The sequence below is a fragment of the Dendrobates tinctorius genome, unplaced genomic scaffold (genome assembly GCF_039654945.1).
Source record: "Dendrobates tinctorius isolate UK_male_01 unplaced genomic scaffold, ASM3965494v1 ptg000070l, whole genome shotgun sequence".
In the NCBI taxonomy this organism is placed as follows: Eukaryota; Metazoa; Chordata; class Amphibia; order Anura; family Dendrobatidae; genus Dendrobates; species Dendrobates tinctorius.
In genome coordinates this window covers 33,238,056-33,261,380 of record NW_027361738.1, presented here as the reverse complement: position 1 = coordinate 33,261,380, position 23,325 = coordinate 33,238,056, and the positions used below count along the sequence as shown (strand labels likewise).

The window sequence follows — 23,325 nt, the reverse complement described above, 5'->3', positions numbered from 1 at the left end:
TGCATGTGATACTTACCTCCGACCGGCTCCCCCGCTGATTATCGCTGATCGCGCGAGAAGCTCCTGGACCATTCCTCGTCGGTCATTTCCTGCTGCGCTTCCTGTGGCGCCAACGAGCGACGCGTGGAGCCGGGCGGGAGGATGCAGGATTGCCGCGTCTGACAGGTAAGTAGCGATCCCCGTCCCCAGCAATGTCGCTGGTGAGATCTGCGTGTATGGCAGCTCACTAGCGACCACCTAGCGATGCACCAGCGATCCTGACTGCGTCATATCGCTGGTCGGGATCGCTGGTGCATCGCTAGGTGTAACGGTACCCTAAAGCACATGGATAAAGGGGAGAGCAAAGTGTGGGTTACCTGATTCCTGCCCTGATTAACTGGCTCATGTTTCTGGATGCAGAGCGCTGTAGGGGAGAAGGGCTCTTGGTTCTGGATGCAGAGCTCTGTAGGGGAGGAGGGCACTTGGTACTGGATGGAGATCTCTGTATCGGAGAAGAACTCTTGGTTCTGGATGCAGAGCTCTGTATGGGAGGAGGGCTCTTAGTTCTGGATGCAGAGCTCTGTAGGGGAGGAGGACTCTGGGTTCTGGATGGAGAGCTCTGTAGGGGAGGAGGGCTCTGGGTTCTGGATGGAGAGCTCTGTATGGGAGGAGGGCTCTTAGTTCTGGATGCAGAGCGCTGTAGGGGAGAAGGGCTCTTGGTTCTGGATGCAGAGCTCTGTATGGGAGGAGGGCTCTTAGTTCTGGATGCAGAGCTCTGTAGGGGAGGAGGACTCTGGGTTCTGGATGGAGAGCTCTGTAGGGGAGGAGGACTCTGGGTTCTGGATGGAGAGCTCTGTAGGGGAGGAGGGCTCTGGGTTCTGGATGGAGAGCTATGTAGAGGAGGAGGGCTCTTGGTTCTGGATGCAGGGCTCTGTAGGGGAGGAGGGCTCTGGGTTCTGGATGGAGAGCTCTGTAGTGGAGGAGGGCTCTTGGTTCTGGATGGAGAGCTCTGTAGGGGAGGAAGGCTCTTGGTTCTGGATGGAGAGCTCTGTAGGGGAGGAAGGCTCTTGGTTCTGGATGCAGAGCTCTGTATGGGAAGAGGGCTCTGGGTTCTGGATGGAGAGCTCTGTAGAGGAAGGCTCTGGGTTCTGGATGGAGAGCTCTGTAGAGGAGGAGGGCTCTTGGTTCTGGATGCAGAGCTCTTTAGGGGAGGAGGGCTCTGGGTTCTGGATGGAGAGCTGTAGAGGAGGAGGGCTCTTGGTTCTGGATGGAGAGCTGTAGAGGAGGAGGGCTCTTGGTTCTGGATGGAGAGCTCTGTAGGGGAGGAGGGCTCTGGTTCTGGATGGAGAGCTGTAGAGGAGGAGGGCTCTTGGTTCTGGATGAAGAGCTCTGTAGGGGAGGAGGGCTCTTGGTTCTGGATGGAGAGCTCTGTAGGGGAGGAGGGCTCGGGGTTCTGGATGGAGAGCTCTGTAGGAGAGGAGGGCTCTTGGTTCTGGATGCAGAGCTCTGTAGGGGAGGAGGGCTCTTGGTTCTGGATGGAGAGCTCTGTAGGGGAGGAGGGCTCTTGGTTCTGGATGGAGAGCTCTGTAGGGGAGGAGGGCACTTGGTTCTGGATGGAGAGCTCTGTAGGAGAGGAGGGCTCTTGGTTCTGGATGGAGAGCTCTGTAGGAGAGGAGGGTTCTTGGTTCTGGATGGAGAGCTCTGTAGGGGAGGAGGGCACTTGGATCTGGATGGAGAGCTCTGTAGGAGAGGAGGGCTCTTGGTTCTGGATGGAGAGCTCTGTAGGGGAGGAGGGCACTTGGTTCTGAATGGAGAGCTCTGTAGGAGAGGAGGGCTCTTGGTTCTGGATGGAGAGCTCTGTAGGGGAGGAAGGCTCTGGGCTCTGTAGGGGAGGAGGGCTCTTGGTTCTGGATGCAGAGCTCTGTAGGGGAGGAGGGCTCTTGGTTCTGGATGCAGAGCTCTGTAGGGGAGGAGGGCTCTTTGATCTGGATGCAGAGCTCTGTAGGGGAGGAGGGCTCTTGGTTCTGGATGCAGAGTTCTGTAGGGGAGGAGGGCTCTTGGTTCTGGATGGAGAGCTCTGTAGGGGAGGAGGGCTCTTGGTTCTGGATGCAGAGCTCTGTAGAGGGGTTTAAGGGACTCTTCATTTTTCTAAAATTCTTTTTGCATACCCTCCTCCCTGTTCTTAGTACAGGTGTCTGCACTTGGTGCTTTCCTAGGAGCTGTAACTGTAGCAGCGAGCATGTGACTAGTTCTTGCTGAAGGCAGAGCTGCTGTGTGAGACCTCACCTGATCCTCTGGATGCAGGATCTAGGCAGCTCTGCTTGTAACTGTTAACCCATTCAGGTATTTTTCAAAAAGCTTTACTTTTTAGGTCAAATCAAGGCCTCATTCAGACGTTACTGATATTTCACATACTCGGACTGTTTTTATTTTCTGTATCAATGTTTTTCATTTGATTTTCATCAGTGTTTAGTTCGTGTGCCAGCTTTTGCCGTTGCACATGAAAAAATAACGTATCGTCTCCCACCCATTACAGTGTTAATCATTGAGGGCATGTGGATGTCATCCAAGTGTTGTCTGTGACTTTCATAAACCTATAGATTTGAATTGGTTATTTTGATACGAGATGCCTATTACAGAAACAGACAAGTAACCATAATTTTTTTTTTCTTTGCGTACCTATTATCTTCAAATAGAAAACCCACAGACACGTTAACAGCAATGCAGAATTTAATGGGTGCAAGGTCCATCTGTAAAAAACACGGATAAAACGGGTATGTGAAAAACTGGCTTCTGAATGAGGCCTAATATACTTTTTGGCAGCTCATATTTTTTTTCACTTTTTTTATTTCACTTTTGGATTTACAGGTCATAAATCTGACCTGCTAAATATATAAGTTCAAGTTGTGAAGTTCACTTCTGCACACGTATAACATACTCATCCTTCACAAAATCCTCAAAGCTGAAAACTGAAATCTTCGCTGTTAAAGGGTTTTACTCAAAATAGTAATTTATCCCTTATCCATAGTCTAATGGCGAATGAATGGAGCAGAGGCTGCGTATGCACATCATTCATTCGAGGGTCGCTGCGGAGTCCATTTCCTGGGCTCGAGCGCCTCAATTTCAAACCCCTCAGTGATCAGTAAGTAATCTGCGTCCTTTGGTTAGGGGATAGCTGAAAACCTTAGCCCGTTTAATTATTTTATTTGCCCGTTTGTTAGCGCCTTTGTGTTTAATGATGGTAGTAATATACTCACCGGCCACGTGCCCTTCTCTTGGTTTCAGCGGCGCTCCGGTCCCTTCCAGTGTCACATCACATCAGTAGCCTGCCGGCAGAGCAGAGGTCGCCTGTGGAGTGGAGGTCATTTTCACAATGTTAGTCTATGAGCCTCGGAGCAAGGCGCTCAAGCTTCGTCCTGAGTCTCATAAACTTGCATTGAGAGACTTCAGAAAGCGCCTTCTGCTCCACACCGCAACCAGTCTGTGATGCGGCAGGTCACAAATGCAGTCACGTGACACAACTGCAGAAGATGGCGATCGGTGAGCATACTACTACCATCATTACACGAACATACAAGATCCCTAACAAACGGGCAAATAATACAAATTCAACGGCTTTAATATCTTGGGAATAAGCTCTTAACAAAGTTCTGGCTCAAAGAAATAAAAGAACAGCATTTAATTGTAAGATGAAATGTAAGTTTGGGTACGGCTATTTTGTGAGAATCCTCCTGGACATTGGCAGCTTTATAGAACTCGTGTCCTGTGCGGTGACCTGGTTTCTCGGCATAGTTTTAAGAAGGGCTAGCTTGGTGACAGAAGCACTTGCTGGTACAATACCAGTATACTTTCCCCGCATCATGTTATATCGGGTATTTTTTTCGTTTAATGATAAAAAGGCAGAGCATGTCCATAACTGTGCAATGTCCTAGGGACAGCGATCACCGGCAGATTACATACACAGGGTCCACCTTCTGCTCACATCCTTATGCCATGGATATGCTGCAGGTAAGCAAATGGGAGCAATGCTTGTCGCTGCAGACTCTAGGAGCATCATACTTAGAGACGCAGCCCAATGCTGATGGCTTTGTCACACAACAGATCTTAGAAGACCCCGTTGACGTGTACTGGAGTCTATCTTTTTTCTCGAAGAGAAATCATTGCATGCATCCCTATTTTCTCTGTGAAATGCGAGGGAATTTGTATCAGAGGATCTGATGCCGATGTGAGCTCTGTCTGATTCCAAAGGGGGGAGTCTCTTCAAATAGCGTTCTGAAAGTTTGTTTGCAAACCCTGACTGACACGGGGAATTGGTCAAAGGCCAAATGCAAAAATGTGAACTGTAGAAATGTAGCAAACATTAGGGGTTGTTTTGGAAACAGTTCATTGTGATTTTATAGACCAAGCAATTGTGTTCAAGCTCATGTTATCTCCATACAACCTGCTTGTACTGTAGACTACTTTTTTTGAACGGGCTCCTTCCTGTCTTTCCTGACTACATCACACCTTCAACCTATTTTGATGTAGGTATGTGCTGGGAAAATCTCGTTGGTCTCCGATTGAAGTCTGTTACCCCACCATATGGATGTACAGCGGGATATGTCAAACTTGGGGTCCCATTGTCAAAAGGAATAAAGTATACTGCACAGTCTACTGTTTTCAGTGTATAATTTTCTTTGGATGAGTAAAGTTGGGCAACACTAAAGACCTTTTTTGGGAGAATGGACACCCGGGATGTGAACTAGTATGTCGTCACCACAGAGCCTCTTACTGTGTGGATTTTGGTCACATTGGCCTGGTTGGCTCTTCATCAGCGTTGTCTTCTCCCTTCTTTATATCTTCTCTTAATTTTATGCTTATGACCTGATCAGGAATTTTTAAAAACGATCGCTTGTCAGAGCTGGACTGACATTGGACTTAACATAGTCTATAATGTCAGTAGTCAACACACAAGCCTCACCTGGTTGGTGAAGAAATCTGAGTATATTATAAATCTGCCTCTCCACAGCCATTCGAAATGATATATTTGATATTTTGTTTACAAATGTTTTCTGCAATACACTGATCTGTGTTGCTTCTGATATAAGAATCATTGCTGTATTGAGTGGAGGTCAGAGTGGTGGACAGGACCATAGCAGACCCTGACTATGGATGAGATTTTCTGCGTTGTGAGTTTACATGTGGTTATGTTCCTCTAATGTGAGCATTAAAAGATAATGGGGTATTTTCCTAAACTGTGAAAAGGTAGATGTTGGTTGGATTGATGTGTAGCGACATAATCACAGTATTGTTGCTTTGGTTACTTATCACCAGGAAACATTAAGTACAGGAAACTATTCAGCTTGTTTAAGAGTGAATACTGTGTCTAATAAGACCACAGCTCAGTCACTCTGTGCCTGTTGATCTTGTAGGAAAATATTTTTGGCATTTCTGATAAGTTAATTTTAGTGATGAAGCATTAGGGCAAAAGAGGTGCCTGTAGATGCCAAAAAAGGTTAGAAAAGCACACAATGTAAGGGTTTGTTTGTTCACACATGCAAATTATACACAAGTACCAAATGATCCACGACAAAAAAAAAATAAAAAGTTTGACACATTTTAGTGCCAAATTTATTTCCACACTGCTGCCAAAAATCTGCCTGGAAACTTTCTGTAGAATCTCTTGATGCAGAATTTGGCTGAAAATCTGCAGCACAATCATTGTGAAAACCAAAGCGTGAAAGTTACTTTTAGACACAGCAATTTGTTAAAAATGGACAGCAACTAATAGAATGGTATTTAACAGGGTGAAACGCAAGATTCTACATCTGGGCAAGAAAAACAAAAATGACATCTACAGAATAGGAGGAATAGAACTAAGCATCTCAAAGGGCACGTCAAAACGACGCATTGGAACGCATCCGCATACAACGCATGTCCCTTCGTACTCAATGTTAATTATAGGTACAACGGACGCATGCGGAAGTAGGCGGCTCTTAAGTGAAGAAGTATGCAGCCCTATGCTGCGGGCACAAATGCTAGTGTGTAACTGGCCTTATTGAGCACAATTCTGCTGACAGGTACCCTTGAATAGCTGTCTCCAAATAGCTGAAGGGCTGTCAGTTTAGAGGGACCATCCTTATTCTCATTTGCATGTGGAAACATGAGAAGCAATGGAATGAAAGTGAAAGAGAGAAGATGTAGATTAGATATTACTAGGGTGATCAATGAGTGGAACAGGCTGCCACGAGAGGTGGTTAGTTCTCCTTCAATGGAAGTCTTCACACATAGGCTGCACAGACATCTGTATGAGATGGTTTAGTGAATCCTGCATTGAGCAGGGGGTTGGACATGATGACTCTGGAGGTCCCTTTCAACTCTTAACATTCTATGAATGAGATTTGTGAAAGTCCTTGTACATATTACAGAAGTGCCATTATTGACACTCTGCTATATGTGATTGTGCTTCTTTTTGTGAAGTTTGTGTGTAAACAGCCGTTAAAGGGTAGCTACTTTGATTCTCCCTTGCAATCTGATACTCTGGCGTGGTGCGACTGTCCACCAAGTTGTCAGTGTATTGGGGAAATAGGAGACTAGTATAGCAAGATCCAGTTTGATCAAAGATGCTTCAGATTTATTTCATGATGTAAGTATTTATTAGAAAACAGAACTAGTCAAGTGCTGACAGATTTTCTTTAAAACGGCTGTCCACTTGTGTGCTGAAAAAGATGCGCAAGTTGCTGGTTTTTGTGGCGCTTTATATGCTGTTTGTTTTCCCCAATCTGATTTCCTTGGTTGCATTTTGAATCGGCTTCGTTAGGACAAAGTTGCGATCTGCGACTGCAGCTTGGTGACATTGCATACCGGTAGTCTGAGACACACCCCTCTGCCTTTTTATTGGCTCAGGCCCTCTGCAACTCCGCCTCCTCCGATTCGCTGTTGTGAATGAACACACGTTCAGCAGAAAGTTGGCACAAGAAAGCGAGTTTCTATTATACCAAAGGCACAATAGAGTACAAATTACTAAACCACTAGTGAGCGAGAGATGATTATTAGGCACCTGCTCCATATACATCAGCAAATAAGTCTTGGCCTTAGGCTAGTTTCACACTAGCGTTTGGAGGCGCAGTGGACGCTCGCTGTGAAGCTCCGCTCCCTGCTTATGGGAACATGACGCTGCATGCGGCCTGCGTACCCTATCTTTAGCATTGGGTACGCAGGCCGTGCGCAGGTATGCTTTTGCTGCCGCATGCGTCCTTTTGACGGTGCGCCGAGCGCACCAAAATGCAACACTGTGCGTTTGGCACAGGTCAGCGCACCGTCAAAAGGACGCATGCGGCAGCAAAAGCATACCTGCGCCTGGCCTGCATACCCAATGCTAAAGAGAGGGTACGCAGGCCGCATGCAGCGTCATGCACCCATTGGCGGAGCTGACTGGAGAAGGCGTGACTGGGCGGAGCTTCACGGCGAGCGTCCGCTGCGCCTCCAAACGCAAGTATAAAACTAGCCTTACTCGCTCCTCAATAATTTTCACATTTGCTAAAAAGAAAAAAAATGTGGTCCAAATGTTTCACCAAAATAAAGATGTCTGTTTCCTAAGCTTCTCCTAGCAAGTTGCCATTGGAAAAACTGACAGACTGCCATCTCTGTGCCTTCCATTTTTCATTCATGTGAAAGGACATAAGGACACACAGAGTATCTACAAAGTCCTCTTTTGTGCTGTGGCTTGGCTCTGAGCACTTTAGCCCTCCCTTATTTTTCAACATATTGGGGAAGGATAGTAGGGAGAGTCGCTGACAAGCGGGGGGCGCCAGTCTTGTCCTTTAGTTTGCAGCTGCCCCTGTTGATGTCTACTGATATTACTTTTTTTTTCCCCACCTGGCTACTAGTAAACTCCAGCCTGTTGTTCTTTCCTGAGTTTTCTTTAGTCTGTATGATGCTTTGTGTCTGGTCATAATTTTACCTGGTTTTGCTTTCCGTGAAGAACTCATCCCCCTGTATGGCTTAGGTTGCAGTCACACATGTGTGAGCTATCATCCGATAGAAACATAACATTTTTTTTTCCCTCTGGTGCATCCATTTCACAAGTGCATCTAGTTGCATGTATTTTTGTGAACTTTTACTTCTCAGTTGAATCTTGGCAGTGGATCAGTTAAACACAAATGAAATGTGGATGGAAAACTGAAGTACGCCGCCAGTCCTCCATCTTCCATCTTACACTGATCCAGAGGCGTAGCTAGGGTTTTGGTTCAGAGGGGCCAAACTTCTGAGTGGGCTCCTAACCGGAGAACCTCAACAGATGACCGTGCTGTTGCCGAAAATAATCTATATATAAAAAGACCAATATTGATATTACCGCCATATGGGCAGAGGTAAATAATACCAGTTCTACAGAACATATAATGCCTTACCGCTGACGGAACTGTTCACTTTTCACGTCTTTTCCATCTGGCCCAGACCGACATGACGACTCCTCCAGGCAGGACTCGGCTGCAGAGAATACAACAAAGACATGTTTCACTTCTCATATTTTCAGCACTGTCACCAATTGGACTATTCTCATCCTGCACACACTGCTCATCCTGTTGATACCCCAATACTGAGCCACTGCTGCCGTATGTGATCCTATTACTGCACCTATTGTGTGATTCTTTGTGACCTCTAAATTTTAAAGCAACCCTCTACAATATAGTGATGCTGGGTGCAAGTGCCCTAGAAAACAGTGCCCACATTTTGTCCCCTAGAATGTAATAGTGCCCCTTTGACAGTCACAGTAACCCAAGTTCCACTATAATAAGTGCCCACTTTACATTTAGTAATGTCCCAAGTCTCCCCCTGTACAGCTCCCCTATACACAGCATGATGCTCTCTTATACACAGTGTAATGCCCCCTCACTGTATGATGGCCCCGTCACTATAATCCCTACACTGTATGATGGCCCCCTAGATAGCATCCATATAGCACAGTGGTCTCCAACCTTTCTGACCTTGAGAGCCACATTCAGCTTATACAAAGGGTCGCGAGCCACATTCAGCAGAGAGAGGGTCTTGAGCCACATCCAACTCCCTTCTCCTTCAATGTAGTGTCAACCAAAGCCCCCATTACAGGTATAATGATAACCAAAGCTTTTCCACATAAATCACTCCAAAGAACAAAGAAGTTCATGGAGATCCAGGGGTTCCCACAATACCCCCATTCAGTATTCTCCCATCAAGGACTCTCAACATATTGTCACAGCCAGCTTTGAGCACCTCCTCTAACAGGTAGTACCATCCTCCAGCGTACCATACCTTAAACATCTCTAAACCCCTAAGACCAGTATATGTGAATCCAGATCTGCACTTCTGTGCAGGGCTACTAACGTAAATCACTATTTTGAGATGTTCTCTTCATACCTGTTTGCTAGACCTGGAGCTAATGCACCAAGCTGGCAGACAGTCGCGAGCCACAATTCATGGGACCTCGAGCCACATGTGCTCCCCAGCTACAAGTTGGGGACCCCTGATATAGTATAATACACCAGATAGTCCTCAATATAGTATAATGCACTCCCTATAGGCAGAGTCTATAGTATAATGCACTCCCTATAGGCAGAGTCTATAGTATAATGTACCCCCATAGGCAGCCTCTGTATTATAATGCATCCCCATAGGCAGCCTCTGTATTATAATGCACTCCCCATAGGCAGCCTCTATATTATAATGCACTCCCCATAGGCAGCCTCTATATTATAATGCACCCCCATAGGCAGCCTCTATATTATAATGCACTCCCCATAGGCAAATTCTATATTATAATGTACCCCCATAGGCAGCCTCTATATTATAATGCACCCCCATAGGCAGCCTCTATATTATAATGCACCCCCCCATAGGCAGCCTCTATATTATAATGCATCCCCATAGGCAACCGCCGCCTTTGTACCCCCATAGGCAACCTCTATATTATACTGCACCCCCACAGACAGCCTCTGTACCCCCACAGACAGCCTCTGTACCCCCACAGACAGCCTATTATAATGCAGCCTGTTACAAAAATAAATCCAGTACTCACCTCTCTTCCTCCTGGCTCCTGCACTGCTCCCTGCTCTCCCGCTCATCTCCTGACAGCGGGCTCCGGGCAGTGACGTCACCGCGCCCGCTCTCAGGGAGAGGGGGATGATGGGAGAGGGAGCCTAAAGCTCCCTCTCTCAGCACTGTGGTGATGGTCAGCTGTATGGGCTAGATGCCGATACAGCGGACCCTGCAATGACGGGCGGGGGCCCACTGCTGGTACCAGGCCCCCCTGCCTGCTCAGGGGCCCCATCGCGGCCGGGCGGCAGAGCAGGGAGATCGATTCTCCCTGCACTGCCACACATGAATGTAATTGTATATTGCGCATGCCGATAAGTAGTGTAGCTCTGGGGGGCCCCCTCAGAGCGTGGGGCCCGGGGCGACCGCCCCCTCTGCCCCCCCCGGTAGCTACGCTACTGCACTGATCCCATTAGGCGTTATTGGCCAAGTCTTATCTGCCAATCAGATGAGTAGGACAGTCTGCGTTTCACAGATCTGTTTTTAAATCCAAAGTGTGTATGGCTCAATTAAACTATGGGTCCTTGTGCTGTCCTAGATTAAATGGATTGCACATGGATGTATGAATGCAGCCTTCAAGCAACCTTCCAATCTGAGACTAAATGCTGACTACATTTCTCATGTATAGCCACCATAACTTGTACCTTCAGTTTGCCTCCAGAATTCTACTGTCCCAGATCAATGTTCCATTCCTCCTGCTTCCAAGATGGCAACTACAGCCGTGCATCTAAGCCATGTCTCTCCTGACTCTCCTATCCTACAGCACAGAAAAAGCAGGTGAGATGTGGTTTGGACTTTGCGTCATTGCACGCTTCATGCTTTCTGGTGGCCATCTTGGAACTGCGAGGAACAGATTAGCAATCTGAGTGGATGAGGCAAACAGAGGTGGTGACTATACATCAGAAATGTATACATACACTTTTTGGTCCCAAAGTGATGGGTCACTTTTAGGCTTCAATTATTTCCAACATTGAAAATGTACTGATTGTTGAGGACCAACCGTGGCGGCCCAACCGATTCCGTGAATGATTTCTGTTGTAATGAAGCTTTAGACACACATACGCGCACCACCTCTTCCATTCTTTATCGGGACTACTGGAAATGGCCAAGTACAGCTGTCGGCTTTCTCTTGATCCCAATGATGAAGAATGGAGCAGTGGTACTCACCGCACTATTGTTATGGAGTTTTCGAGAGCTATTCTGGTCTTCGATAGGGGTTCCAGCTGTCAGTGCCCCATTGATCAGTAAGATATCATGTTTCCTGTGAATGGGAATAAGGCCACTTGCACACATTGAGCAATTAACATCAGTACTTGTACGCAAAAATCAGGAGGGGAACTATCCGAGGAAACATTTAATGGAAACACATCACCACTTCTACATTTTTACCCACTCATGGATTTGGCTTTCAAATACTGATGTAAAAATCTCACCAAATACTCAACGTGTGAACGTGACCCAATGATGCAAACAGAACCATTTTTATTTTCCTCTGTAAGCGCTTAGTTCGATGCTTCTGGGGGAGAGCTGGTCCTAATATACTGCATGCAGTGAGGTGTGCTCAGCACCTCCTTATTTAATATGCCGATGTACATGGCCCCATTGCACTGCTGAATGTGCGGCTCCTAGTGACTACGCTGCAGTGTCTGCGGACGGTTGTCTGGTTTGGCTACTGTTAGCCCTGCTTCAAGGCTCCTTTCCGGCTCTTACATTGACTCATACAGAGTGTACAGCAGAAAATTTCTCTATTCAAAAAGTTCTGCCCCAATTTATTTCATGTAAGTGATGGCAGAGATCCCCCCCCCCTTTACCTCCAGGATTACTTGGGGTAAATTTTTTTTGTGCCAGGTTTATTTTTACAGCACCTGTAAATGCACAGATTTTATAACATGCACTTGTAAGTTTGTCCTAAATCTTTTTTTTTTTTTCGCCTTAATCTGTAAAGCTCAGCCCCTTTTACACGTTGATGTTCTTGTTTCTAAGCAGACAAACAGAACTAAACAGCAGAGCCGAGCGATAACCACAGCACCGGCCTCGGTGAGTAGCTGCAGTGTCATCTCTCATTGTGGTCACCAGTCGCAGCGCCGGCAGAGGTGTTAGCTGCTTTTATCTTCATAGTAACTTGTGTGGCTGGATCTTAAAGGGGACACCAGATTGTGGGGATTATTTGACCTATCGCTCTTTATAAAGATTTTGAAGGGGTTCAAGTTTTTCCACCACCAACTTGGATTGAGATGTGGGTAGTTGAGTGCTCAGGTCAACACCTTGAATTCACGGGGTGCTGCGTAATCATGCTGAAAAAGGTCAGGACTAATAGCTCTTTGAACGGTGTGCAGGCACACAGTCCACACACGGCAATGTGTAATCGGTGTGTTCTGACACCTTTCTATCATGGCCGGCATTGCGCATTTGTTAGTTCTTCTGTGGTGTCGGTGCTGAAGAGGCTAGCCCTTACTCCCCAATTGCATCATTCTTCTCCTGTAGTTCTCTCTTGGGCCACCTAGAAATTCCAGTATTAAAATGTTCTGCCTCAAACCACTGGCCATCACAATTGGGTGCTTGTCAGAACTGTACAGAGCCGTGCATTCACCGGTTTGGCTGCTTTCATTACGTCAATTTCAAGAACGGACTGTTCACATGCCGCCCCATATATCCGATCTCATGGCAGGTGCGATTGTAGTTAGAGAGCGCCTCTGACAGATGAAGTCATAACAGTGATCTCATGGCCGATCAGCCTACAGCTCTCAATCTCCGTTTTCTGGATTAATTTGCACTTTATTAGTGACTTTAGTGTTTGTGCCTTATTCTCTATACATTTTGTGCTTCTTTTTAAGCTATCTTCCTGCTTTTCAGTTACCCCCTCAACAACTTCACTTATCCAGAAGCTTTTAGACAGATTCATGAAATGCAACTTTTACCAAATATCACACTTTTCTGATGCATCTCATTCCCTCCACCCCTAGTAATGCTTGCAGAGTAGTATACAATTTGGTGCTCAAAAGTTGCAAAGAAATTGTTTAAACAAAAAAAACTTTTTTTTTTTTTTACATTTTGCACCAAATTTTTGCGCTATTTTGAACAATTTAGCGGAAAAAATATCAGTTAAAAATACAGAACCAAAAAAGAAAATCAATAAATGGCAAATTATGATTCTGCCCTGTTTCATTTTCTGACTCTTTCAGTCGGTTCTTTATGGACCCTCTTCTATCCACCCTGAGTCTGGTGGATTCCTAGTAGATTCCAGTTGTCTATAGACAATTCTTTATTAGCCAAATATGTCGGCGTTGGCTTACTGTCCTGATTGGTACAATGTGATGGTAAAACACAATGGCAAGGTTGTTTAGCATACTTAAAGCACCACTCCAGCATGCTTTTTTTTTTTTTTTCTTTTTTAATTATTTCAGCACTTGAGTATAGTTACTAATCTAAATTCCCTGCCCTTAGTAATATACTCACCAGCTGCCGTCTTCTGCTGTTCTCAGCGCTGCTCCAGTTGTGTTCTGCTGGTTGTGACTTGCCGGATCGTTCCAGTGTTTGCTGGGGGATTGGTAAGTCGCAGCTCGGTGCGAGTCTGAGAGCCAGAACGAGGGTCTCATAGATTTACGCGGAGACCTTTTGACTGTTGCCTCTGACGTCCGGTCAGTCAGGAGCTGCAGTCATGAAATGGAGGAGCAGGGCAGGAGCGTCGCCGGGAAGAGCAGAAGACTGCAACTGGTGAGTATAAGACTAGGGACTTACATTAGTGGCAACACTCCAGTGCTGAAATAAGAAAACATTCTGCAGTGATGCTTTAAGGCTCTCTGGACAGGATTCAGTTTAAAAGATACATAGCGAATATTCAATGCTGGGTGTAATTAACAAGGCTAAGTTCAACGGAGGTATACCTTTTTTTTTCTTTTTCTTGAGGGATAGCGGTGTTAAGGTACGTGTTTTTCTGAGGTTTTTTTCCCATCCTAATTTTTATTTTTTTAGTTCAGTTGTAGTCATTTAACTTAAATGTCCGACTATAGAGACTAAAAAAATATTGTTAGAAAGCATTGTAAAACATTTGATAGTCCATCACCTGCATCTTGGTGTACATTAACATAGTGATATCTGAATTTGTATCTTTAGGCTTCTGGTGATGGGCTTGTGCTGAGCCTGCTGTCATTACCATTGTCATGGTAGAGGGCCAAGGCTCTGTTCACACCTACATCAGAGGTATATATTGTGACCAAAGCCTTGGTAACATCTCTGCTTGTATTCTGTAAAACATGTTACTCTTCCAAGTTATCATAAACCTGTCTACAATCAGAATGCTGACTTTTTTTTTTTTTTTTTTTTAATAAATATGCAATGATAATAAGATCATAGACTTGTGTGGGGAAAAAAAACGATAAATCCAATTACAAGCAGCCAAGAAACAGCTCTTTATTTCATTTAGCCAGCTAGTTCACTGATAACATTGTCACCACTAGGGGGCGCCGAATAGCTGACTACATTCTCAAGTATTTAGTTCAATGTATGTAAAGTATGCTGTTAGCTCTGAAGCTCCCTCTAGTGGTGGCAGATTTGTTATTTTAACCTTTCGCAAGGGATTTAGAGCTTGTCTTGGAAAAATAGAACTTATAATGTTAAAAATTTAATTCGCAGAGAATTTTGCACATAAAAATGTGATGTTTACGGCTGAGCTTTCACTTCTATTGCGTTGATATCTTTTATTTTACTTGTACAGTGTCGTTATTGTACAGCACTCTGAAGACATCATTCGTTGATTTTTATTTATTTTCTCTATTTTCTCGGTATAACAATGTGTTCAGAGATTAGTAAATACGTACTGGACACATCGAACGCTTTTTGAATCATTGATGCAAAATAATAAAACGTGATTTATCTTTCATCCATGACTTGCTGATTCATGTTTGTGTTTACTGTTGTGGTTGTTTGGATCACTGAATCTTAAGACTGTAGAATACTAGTAATTTCTCTGAGTTTCACATCTTAGTCGTGCAGAATAATCATGCACCTGTTCATTGGTGTCGTATTCTTTTTTCTAGGCCTCGGAGTAGAGGAAAGACTGCTTTGGAGGATGAAGACAGCATGGATGGACTGGAGGCAGCAGAACCAGAAAACTCTGCCGACACAGGTTAGTTGTTGCAAATTTGTAATTGGTGCAACTAGAACAATCCATCCCATCTACAGCTCTTGCTAAAATTCAGAGACCACTTCAAAACCAGTTTTTCTGATTTTTCTCTTTATAGGTATATTTTTGAGTAAAATGTAAATTATTATTCTTTATTCTATAAACTTACAACATGTCTCCGAATTTCCAAGCAATAAATTTCGTTTTTTTTTTTCTAAAAATGAAATGGTCAAAATTAGAAAAAGAATCAGTGCTTGCAGACAACAAATAATGCAAAGAAAACAAGTTCCTAATCATTTAGAAACAACAATACTAATGTTTTAACTCCAGAACAGTTCAGAAATCAATATTTTGTGGAATAACCATGATATATAGACTGCTTTCATGCGTTTTGGCACGCTTTCCACCAGTCTTTCACACTGCTCCTATTTGGTTTTTATCATTGTTTATTTTCTTTAGTCCTATAGCGCAGGTCAATTTGTTTATTTTCGCTATTTTATGTAGTTTGGGTTGACACTGACCCCTATTTGACCTCAGCAGCTGAGGACGCAGTTCTCCCTTTTTTGCCAGTAAGCGTATGTGTGATCTTTTTGAGTTCCCAGAGATGCTTAGCACTTGTTGGCCCTTTTGCCTTCTACGGTCCAGCTCACACCAAACCATCTCGATTGGGATCAGGTCTGGTGACTGTGGAGGCCAGGTCATCTGTCGTAGCACCCCATCACTCTCCTTCTTGGTCAAATAGCCCTTACACAGCCTGGAGGTGTGTTTGAGGACATTGTCCTGTTGAAAAATAAATGATGGTCCAACTAAACGCAAACCGGACAACACTTTCCCCTTTAAGCTGGTGTTTCAACACAAACACAGGCAAAGCTGATCTGTCATGAGGGGTTGTGGACACAAAGGAGTGGTACAAATCTGTTGATCTGCAGTAAAATTATTTTTTCAGGATGGCCTGTTCTGTGAGTCCCATCTGATCTTTATGACACACACCAATCCTATCACTAGGCTATCCTAGGGTAGGAGATATCTCAGGGGTAGCGGAAGAAAACCACGAAGGGTATGTTCCCACAGTCAGTAAACGCTACGGGTTGGACTCTGCGTACACTACCGTTGAAATGTTTAGGGTCACTTAAAAATGTCCTTATTTTTGAAAGAAAAGCAGTTTTTTCCAATGAAACTAACATTAAATGATTCAGAAATACATTATACATTTGTTAATGTGGTAAATGACTATTCTAGCTGCAAACATCTGGCTTGTAATGCAATATCTTCATAGGTGTATTCAGGCCCATTCCCAACAACCATCACTCCAGTGTTCTTATGGTACTTTGTGTTTGCCAACTGTGTAAGAAGGCTAATGGATGATTAGAATACCCTTGAAAAGCCTTGTGCAAGTATGTTAGCAGGCTGAAAATAGTTTGGCTGATTAGAGAAGCTATAAACGTGACCTTCCTTTGAGCTAGTTAAGAATCTGGAGCATTACATTTGTTGGTTCCATTAAACTCTTAAAACGGCCAGAAAAAAAGAACTTTCATGTGAAACTCGACAGTCTGTTCTTGTTCTTAGAAATGAAAGCTATTCCATGCGCGAAATTGCCAAGAAACTGAAGATTTTATTTCCTACAACAGTGTGTACTACTCCCTTCAGAGGAGAGCACAAATGGGCTCTAACCAGAGTAGAAAGAGAAGTGGTAGGCCCGCTGCACAACTGAACAACAAGACAAGTACATTAGAGTCTGTAGTTTGAGAAATCGACGCCTCACAGGTCCTCAACTGGCAGCTTCATTAAATAGTACACGCAAAACGCCAGTGTCAACGTCTACAGTGAAGAGGCGACTCCGAGATGCTGGCCTTCAGGGCAGAGTGGCAAAGAAAAAGCCATATCTCAGACTGGCTAATAAAAGGAAAAGATTAATATGGGTAAAACAGACATTGGACAGAGGAAGATTGGAAAAAAGTGTTATGGACAGACGAATCCAAGTTTGAGGTGTTTGGATCACACAGAAGAACATTTAATATAAGCAGAACAACTGAAAAGATGCTGGATGAGTGCCTGATGCCATCTGTCAAGCATGGTGGAGGTAATGTGATGGTCTGGGGTTGCTTTGGTGCTGGTAAAGTGGGAAATTTGTACAAGGTGAAAGGGATTTTAAATAAGGAAGGCTCTCACTCCAACGCCATGCCCTGTGGACAGCGCTTGATTGGAGCCAATTTCATCCTACAACAGGACAATGACCCAAAGCACACCTCCAAATTATGCAAGAACTATTTAGGGAAGAAGCAGGCAGCTGGTATTCTATCTGTAATGGAGAGGTCAGCGCAGTCACCAGATCTCAACCCCATTGAGCTGTTGTGGGAGCAGCTTGACCGTATGGTTCGCAAAAAGTGCCCATCAAGCCAAACCAACTTGTGGGAGGGGCTTCTGGAAGCATGGGGTGAAATTTCTCCAGATTACCTCAGCAAATTAACTGCTAGAATGCCAAAGGTCTGCAATGCTGTAATTGCTGCAAAGGGAACATTCTTGGACGAAAGCAAAGTTTGTAGGAGAAAATTATTTCAAATTAAAAATCTTTTTTTGAACCTTGTCAATGTCTGGACTAGATATTAAATTCATTTGGCAACACATTTGATAAAAGTATGAGTTTTCATGGAAAACCCAAAATTGTCTGGGTGACCCCAAACGGTAGTGTACATCCGCAGCGTCCAACCTGCAGCGTCCAGATGTTACAGCGTAGTGGATGGGATTTCAAGAAATCCCATGCCCACTATGCGTGCCGAGACGCCTCCGGCTTCCCTGCGGAGACGGACATGCGGCACGTCTTTCTAGACCGCAGCATGTCTATGTAGCAGAGACGCTCTGTCTCTGCTGCGTAAATTACCCATACACTTTCATTAGATGCAGTAAAACCGCATGATCTTCCTAGTCACATGCGTATTAAGTGCGGGAACGCAGCTTACTACGCATGTGTACTAATTTAGTGTACCTTGTTTTTACAGGAAGTTCACGTACACTGCAGTTCTCACGATCAGCTGATCGCGAGAACTGCAGTATACGTGACTGCTGTGGACTGATTTATTATTTATTTAGCACCATTGATTCCATGGTGCTGTACATAGGTCGTGGTTACATCAAAATGCAAATATCACTTACAGTAAACAAAACTAACAATGACAGACTGATAGAGGGAAGAGGACCCTGCCCATGCAGGCTTGCATTCTACAGGATTATGGGGAAGGAGACAGTTGGTCGGTGATTTCAGTAGCTCTGATGTTGAGGTGGCTGTGTGGTCATTACAGGTTGTAAGCTTTTTTGAAGAGATGGGTTTTCAGGTTCCGTTTGAAGGATCCAAATGTGGTGGATAACCGGACGTGTTGGGGCACAGAATTCTAGAAGATGGGGGATATTCGGGAGAAGTCTTGGAGGTGATTGGGTGAGGAGCAAATAATCGTGGAGGAGAGGAGGTGGTCTTGGAAGGACCGGAGATTACATGAGGGAAGATATTGAGAGATTAGTTTGGAAATATACGGAGTAGAAAGGTTATGGATGTCTTTGTAGGTCAGTGTTAGTAGTTTAAACTGGATATGCTGGGAAATTGGGAGCCAGTGAAGGGATTTGCAAAGAGGGGGAAGCAGGAGTGTAGGGAGGAGAGAGATTGATTAATTAGTCAGGCAGCAGAGTTAAGGATGGACTGGAGGGGTGCAAGAGTGTTAGAAGGTAGGCCACAGAGGAGGATGTTGCAGTAGTCGAGGCGGGAGATGATTAGGGCATGCACAAGTATTTTGGTAGAGGGAGGGTTGAGGAAAGTATGGATTCTGGAAATATTTTTGAGCTGGAGGCGACAAGAGGTGGCGAGAGCTTGGATGTGTGGTTTGAAGGACAGGGCAGAGTCAAGGGTTAATACGAGGCAGCGGATTACCATGACAGGGGAAAGTGTGAATTAATTTTTTGTGATAGATCAGGTAGGGAAGGTTTGCGAGATGGAGGAAAGATAGTTCAGATTTGTCCACAACTGAGTTTGAGTAAGCGAGAGGAGGAGGAGTATATGGCTGATGGACACTCTGGGATTCTGGAGAGCAGAGAGGCGACATCTGGGCCAGAGAGATATTTGAGTGTCATCAGCATATAGATAGTACTGGGAGCCATATGACTTTGAGTTGTCCCAGGCCAAGGGTATAGATTGAGAAGAGAAAGGGGTCCTAGGATAGAGCCTTGAGGGACACCAACAGTGAGGTTGTGAGATGAAGAGGTAGTATGGGAGTGGGAAACACTTAATGTGCAGTTGGTAAGGTATGAGGACATCCAGGATAGGGCAAGGTCTTTGACACCAAAGGAAGAGAGGATCTGTAGTAGGAGGCAGTGGTCAACTGTGACGAAGGCAGAGGACAGGTCTAAAGGAGGAGTATAGAGAATTGTCTGTTAGCTTTGGCTGTAAGTAAGTTGTTTGTAAGTTTGGTCATGCACAGTCTCAGTAGAATGGTGGGGATGGAAGCCAGATTGTAGGTTGTCGAAGAGCTAGTTAGATTTATCTCTGGTGATCATCTTCAAGCTCAGCTGTGTTCTGGATGTCAGGCTGAATGGTGGCAAAATGCCAACGTTTAGCCAAAGGCATCCAGATATAGGAGAGCTGGACTCGTCGTGGGACAGTAGGTATATATTCTTGTCGGACAGGTAAGAATATTGTTGCTTTTTTATTTGAATTCTCTTCCAAAAGGCAAGGGTGTTGGTGGAATAGGCGATGCAGTAAATATGGTTTAATTAAGATCTATTAAAGGAGTCTGTGTCATTATTTCAATTAAAATACTTTATTTTGGCTCTTTATTGACCATGTATCTATAGGATTAGTAATGGATAGGTGTCTTATAGACGCCTCTCCATTACTAAGCGATGGGTTTGATGTCACCTGACAATACAAAGGTGACATCAACCCCACAAATATTACCCCACTTGCCACCGCTACAGGGCAAGTGGGAAGATCTGGGTAAAGTGCTACAATTGGCGCATCTTTGGATGTGCAAATTGTTGGGCGGCTGCGGGCTGCTATTTTTAGGCTGGTGAGGGACCAAATCCATGGGCCTCGCCAGCCTGAGAATACCAGGCCGCAGCTGTCTGCTTTTTTCCATGGCTGGTTAATAAAAATAGGGGGACCCTACACTATTTATTTTTTGAAGGGGATCCTGCTATTTTTGCTAACCAAGGTAAGCAGACTGCTGCAGCCTGGTATTATCAAACTGGTAAGATCAATGGATATTCGATCCTTACGAGCCTGAAATACCAGTTCAGTAGTCTGCTTTACTCTGGCTGGTTAACAAATATAGGGGGACCCCACGCTATTTTTTTTTTTTTTAATTTATTTTTTAAAAAAGGAGGGGACCCCTCTCTGCTTTCCTCCACTCTGTCCTGTATTTATAGCTGTCATAAGATTCACCATTATTGAAATTAGTACACATGCGTAGTAAGCTGCATTCCCGCACTTAATATGCATGTAATTAGGAAGATAATGCGGTTTTACCGCATCTAATGAAAGTGTATAGGTAATTTACACAGCGGAGATTGAGGGTCTCTGCTACATAAATTGACTTGCTGTGGTCTAGAAAGATGCGCCGCATGTCAGTATCTGGGGGTAAGCCGTGGGCATCAGTGCACACTATTGGGCATGGGATTTCTTGAAATCCCATCCACTATGCTGTAATATCTGGGCGCTGCGGATGTACGCAGCATTCAACCCGCAATGTTTACTGACCGGGAGAACATACCCCAATTTATCTGCAAACAGGAAATCTCTTTACTTTTTCCTTCCCAGGAGCCAACTTTCAATTAGCTTTATTTCAAGTGACAAAAGACAAAAAAAAAATGTGCTGAAAAAACGCATCAAAAATGCATGTAAAAACACAAGTGACTTGCTAGTGACCTCAGATGCAGATTTCACCTGTGTCAAATCCAGAACAAACATTGAGCCATTCCTGATCGTGTGCACATACAGTCATGGCCAAAAGTATTGACACCCCTGCAATTCTGTCAGATAATATTCAGTTTCTTCCTGAAAATGATTGCAAACACAAATTCTTTGGTATTATTATCTTCATTTAATTTGTCTTAAATGAAAAAACACAAAATAGAATGACGCAAAAAGCAAAACATTGATCATTTCACACAAAACTCCAAAAATGGGCCGGACAAAAGTATTGGCACCCTCAGCCTAATACTTGATTGCACAACCTTTAGCCAAAATAACTGCGACCAACCGCTTCCGGTAACCATCAATGAGTTTCTTACAATGCTCTGCTGGAATTTTAGACCATTCTTCTTTGGCAAACTACTCCAGGTCCCTGATATTTGAAGGGTGCCTTCTCCAAACTGCCATTTTTAGTTCTCTCCACAAGTGTTCTATGGGATTCAGGTCTGGACTCATTGCTGGCCACCTTAGAAGTCTCCAGTGCTTCCTCTCAAACCATTTTCTAGAGCTTTTTGAAGTGTGTTTTGGGTTATTGTCCTGCTGGAAGACCCATGACCTCTGAGGTAGACCCAGCTTTCTCACACTGGGCTCTAAATTATGCTGCAAAATTTGTTGGTAGTCTTCTGACTTCATAATGCCATGCACACGGTCAAGCAGTCCAGTGCCAGAGGCAGCAAAGCAACCCCAAAACATCAGGGAACCTCCGCCATGTTTGACTGTAGGGACCGTGTACTTTTCTTTGAATGCCTCTTTTTTCTCCTGTAAACTCTATGTTGATGCTTTTGCCCTAAAAGCTCTACTTTTGTCTCATCTGACCAGAGAACATTCTTCCAAAATGTTTTAGGCTTTTTCAGGTAAGTTTTGGCAAACTCCAGCCTGGCTTTTTTATGTCTCGGGGTAAGAAGTGGAGTCTTCCTGGGTCTCCTACCATACAGTCCCTTTTCATTCAGATGCCGACGGATAGTACGGGTTGACACCGTTGTACCCTCGGACTGCAGGGCAGCTTGAACTTGTTTGGATGTTAGTGGAGGTTCTTTATCCAACATCCGCACAATCTTGCGTTGAAATCTCTTGTCAATTTTTCTTTTCCGGCCACATCTAGGGAGGTTAGCCACAGTGCCATGGGCTTTAAACTTCTTGATGACACTGCGCACGGTAGACACAGGAACATTCAGGTCTTTGGAGATGGACTTGTAGCCTTGAGATTGCTCATGCTTCCTCACAATTTGGTTTCTCAAGTCCTCAGACAGTTCTTTGGTCTTCTTTCTTTTCTCCATGCTCAATGTGGTACACACAAGGACATAGGACAGAGGTTGAGTCAACTTTAATCCATGTTAACTGGCTGCAAGTGTGATTTAGTTATTGCCAACACCTGTTAGGTGCCACAGGTAAGTTACAGGTGCTGTTAATTACACAAATTAGAGAAGCATCACATGATTTTTCGAACAGTGCCAATACTTTTGTCCGCCCTCTTTTTTAAGTTTGGTGTGGAATTATATCCAATTTGGCTTTAGGACAATTCTTTTTGTGTTTTTTCATTTAAGACAAATTAAATGAAGAGAATAATACCAAAGAATTTGTGTTTGCAATCATTTTCAGGAAGAAACTGAGTATTATCTGACAATTTCAGGGGTGTCAATACTTTTGGCCATGACTGTACCCTTATAATCCAGTTCTAGCTTTCGCCACAAATTTCACCTCTGAAAATCGGTTTTCCATTAGCATACAGAAAGGACAGAACGTTGCGTCAGCTTGTACATAGGGTTCCATTTGTTCTGCAAGACCTTCTTACTATACTGATAAAGGATCAGACAAGATACGATCAGCCGCCAAGTCCCAGTTACACTATTACTGAACTCGCAGGTTATTGGAATACCATATTAAACTGTTTTAAGAAGGTTTTCATGTTTAGTTTTGCAGTAATATATTTTGTGTTAACAATTAGTAATCCATAGTGGCTTTCTATTTTCCATAGTGTTAATCCACTAAATCTCCTTTCCATATTTTCTAGATATTAAAGAACAATCTGTGGAGGAGTGCGTCCAGACTGAGGTGACGGACGCTGCGCAACTAACACCCGTTCTTCAGCGTTCTCCATCCGAAGAGTCCGAGCCCTCCACAGTCTCTGTGGGAGTGGAAGCCAAATGCAGGTCTGTGTGCTGTGCTGCCTGATGCTGAGTCAGGGCTGGGGGAAGGACGTCTGGACCTGGAGATGATGCTG

At 44.4% G+C, this 23,325-nt stretch overlaps 1 protein-coding gene across 6 annotated transcripts in view; it reads left to right on the top strand.

Moving 5' to 3' along the window:
• KMT2C (lysine methyltransferase 2C) overlaps positions 1 to 23,325 on the top strand; it is a 312,840-nt gene that overhangs the window by 46,666 nt on the left and 242,849 nt on the right. For all 6 annotated transcript variants that reach the window (XM_073581565.1, XM_073581564.1, XM_073581563.1 and 3 more), the window contains exons 2-3: positions 15,066 to 15,154; positions 23,116 to 23,254. In XM_073581565.1, coding sequence (XP_073437666.1) covers positions 15,066 to 15,154; positions 23,116 to 23,254 — 228 coding nt within the window. The remainder of the gene's footprint in view (positions 1 to 15,065; positions 15,155 to 23,115; positions 23,255 to 23,325) is intronic.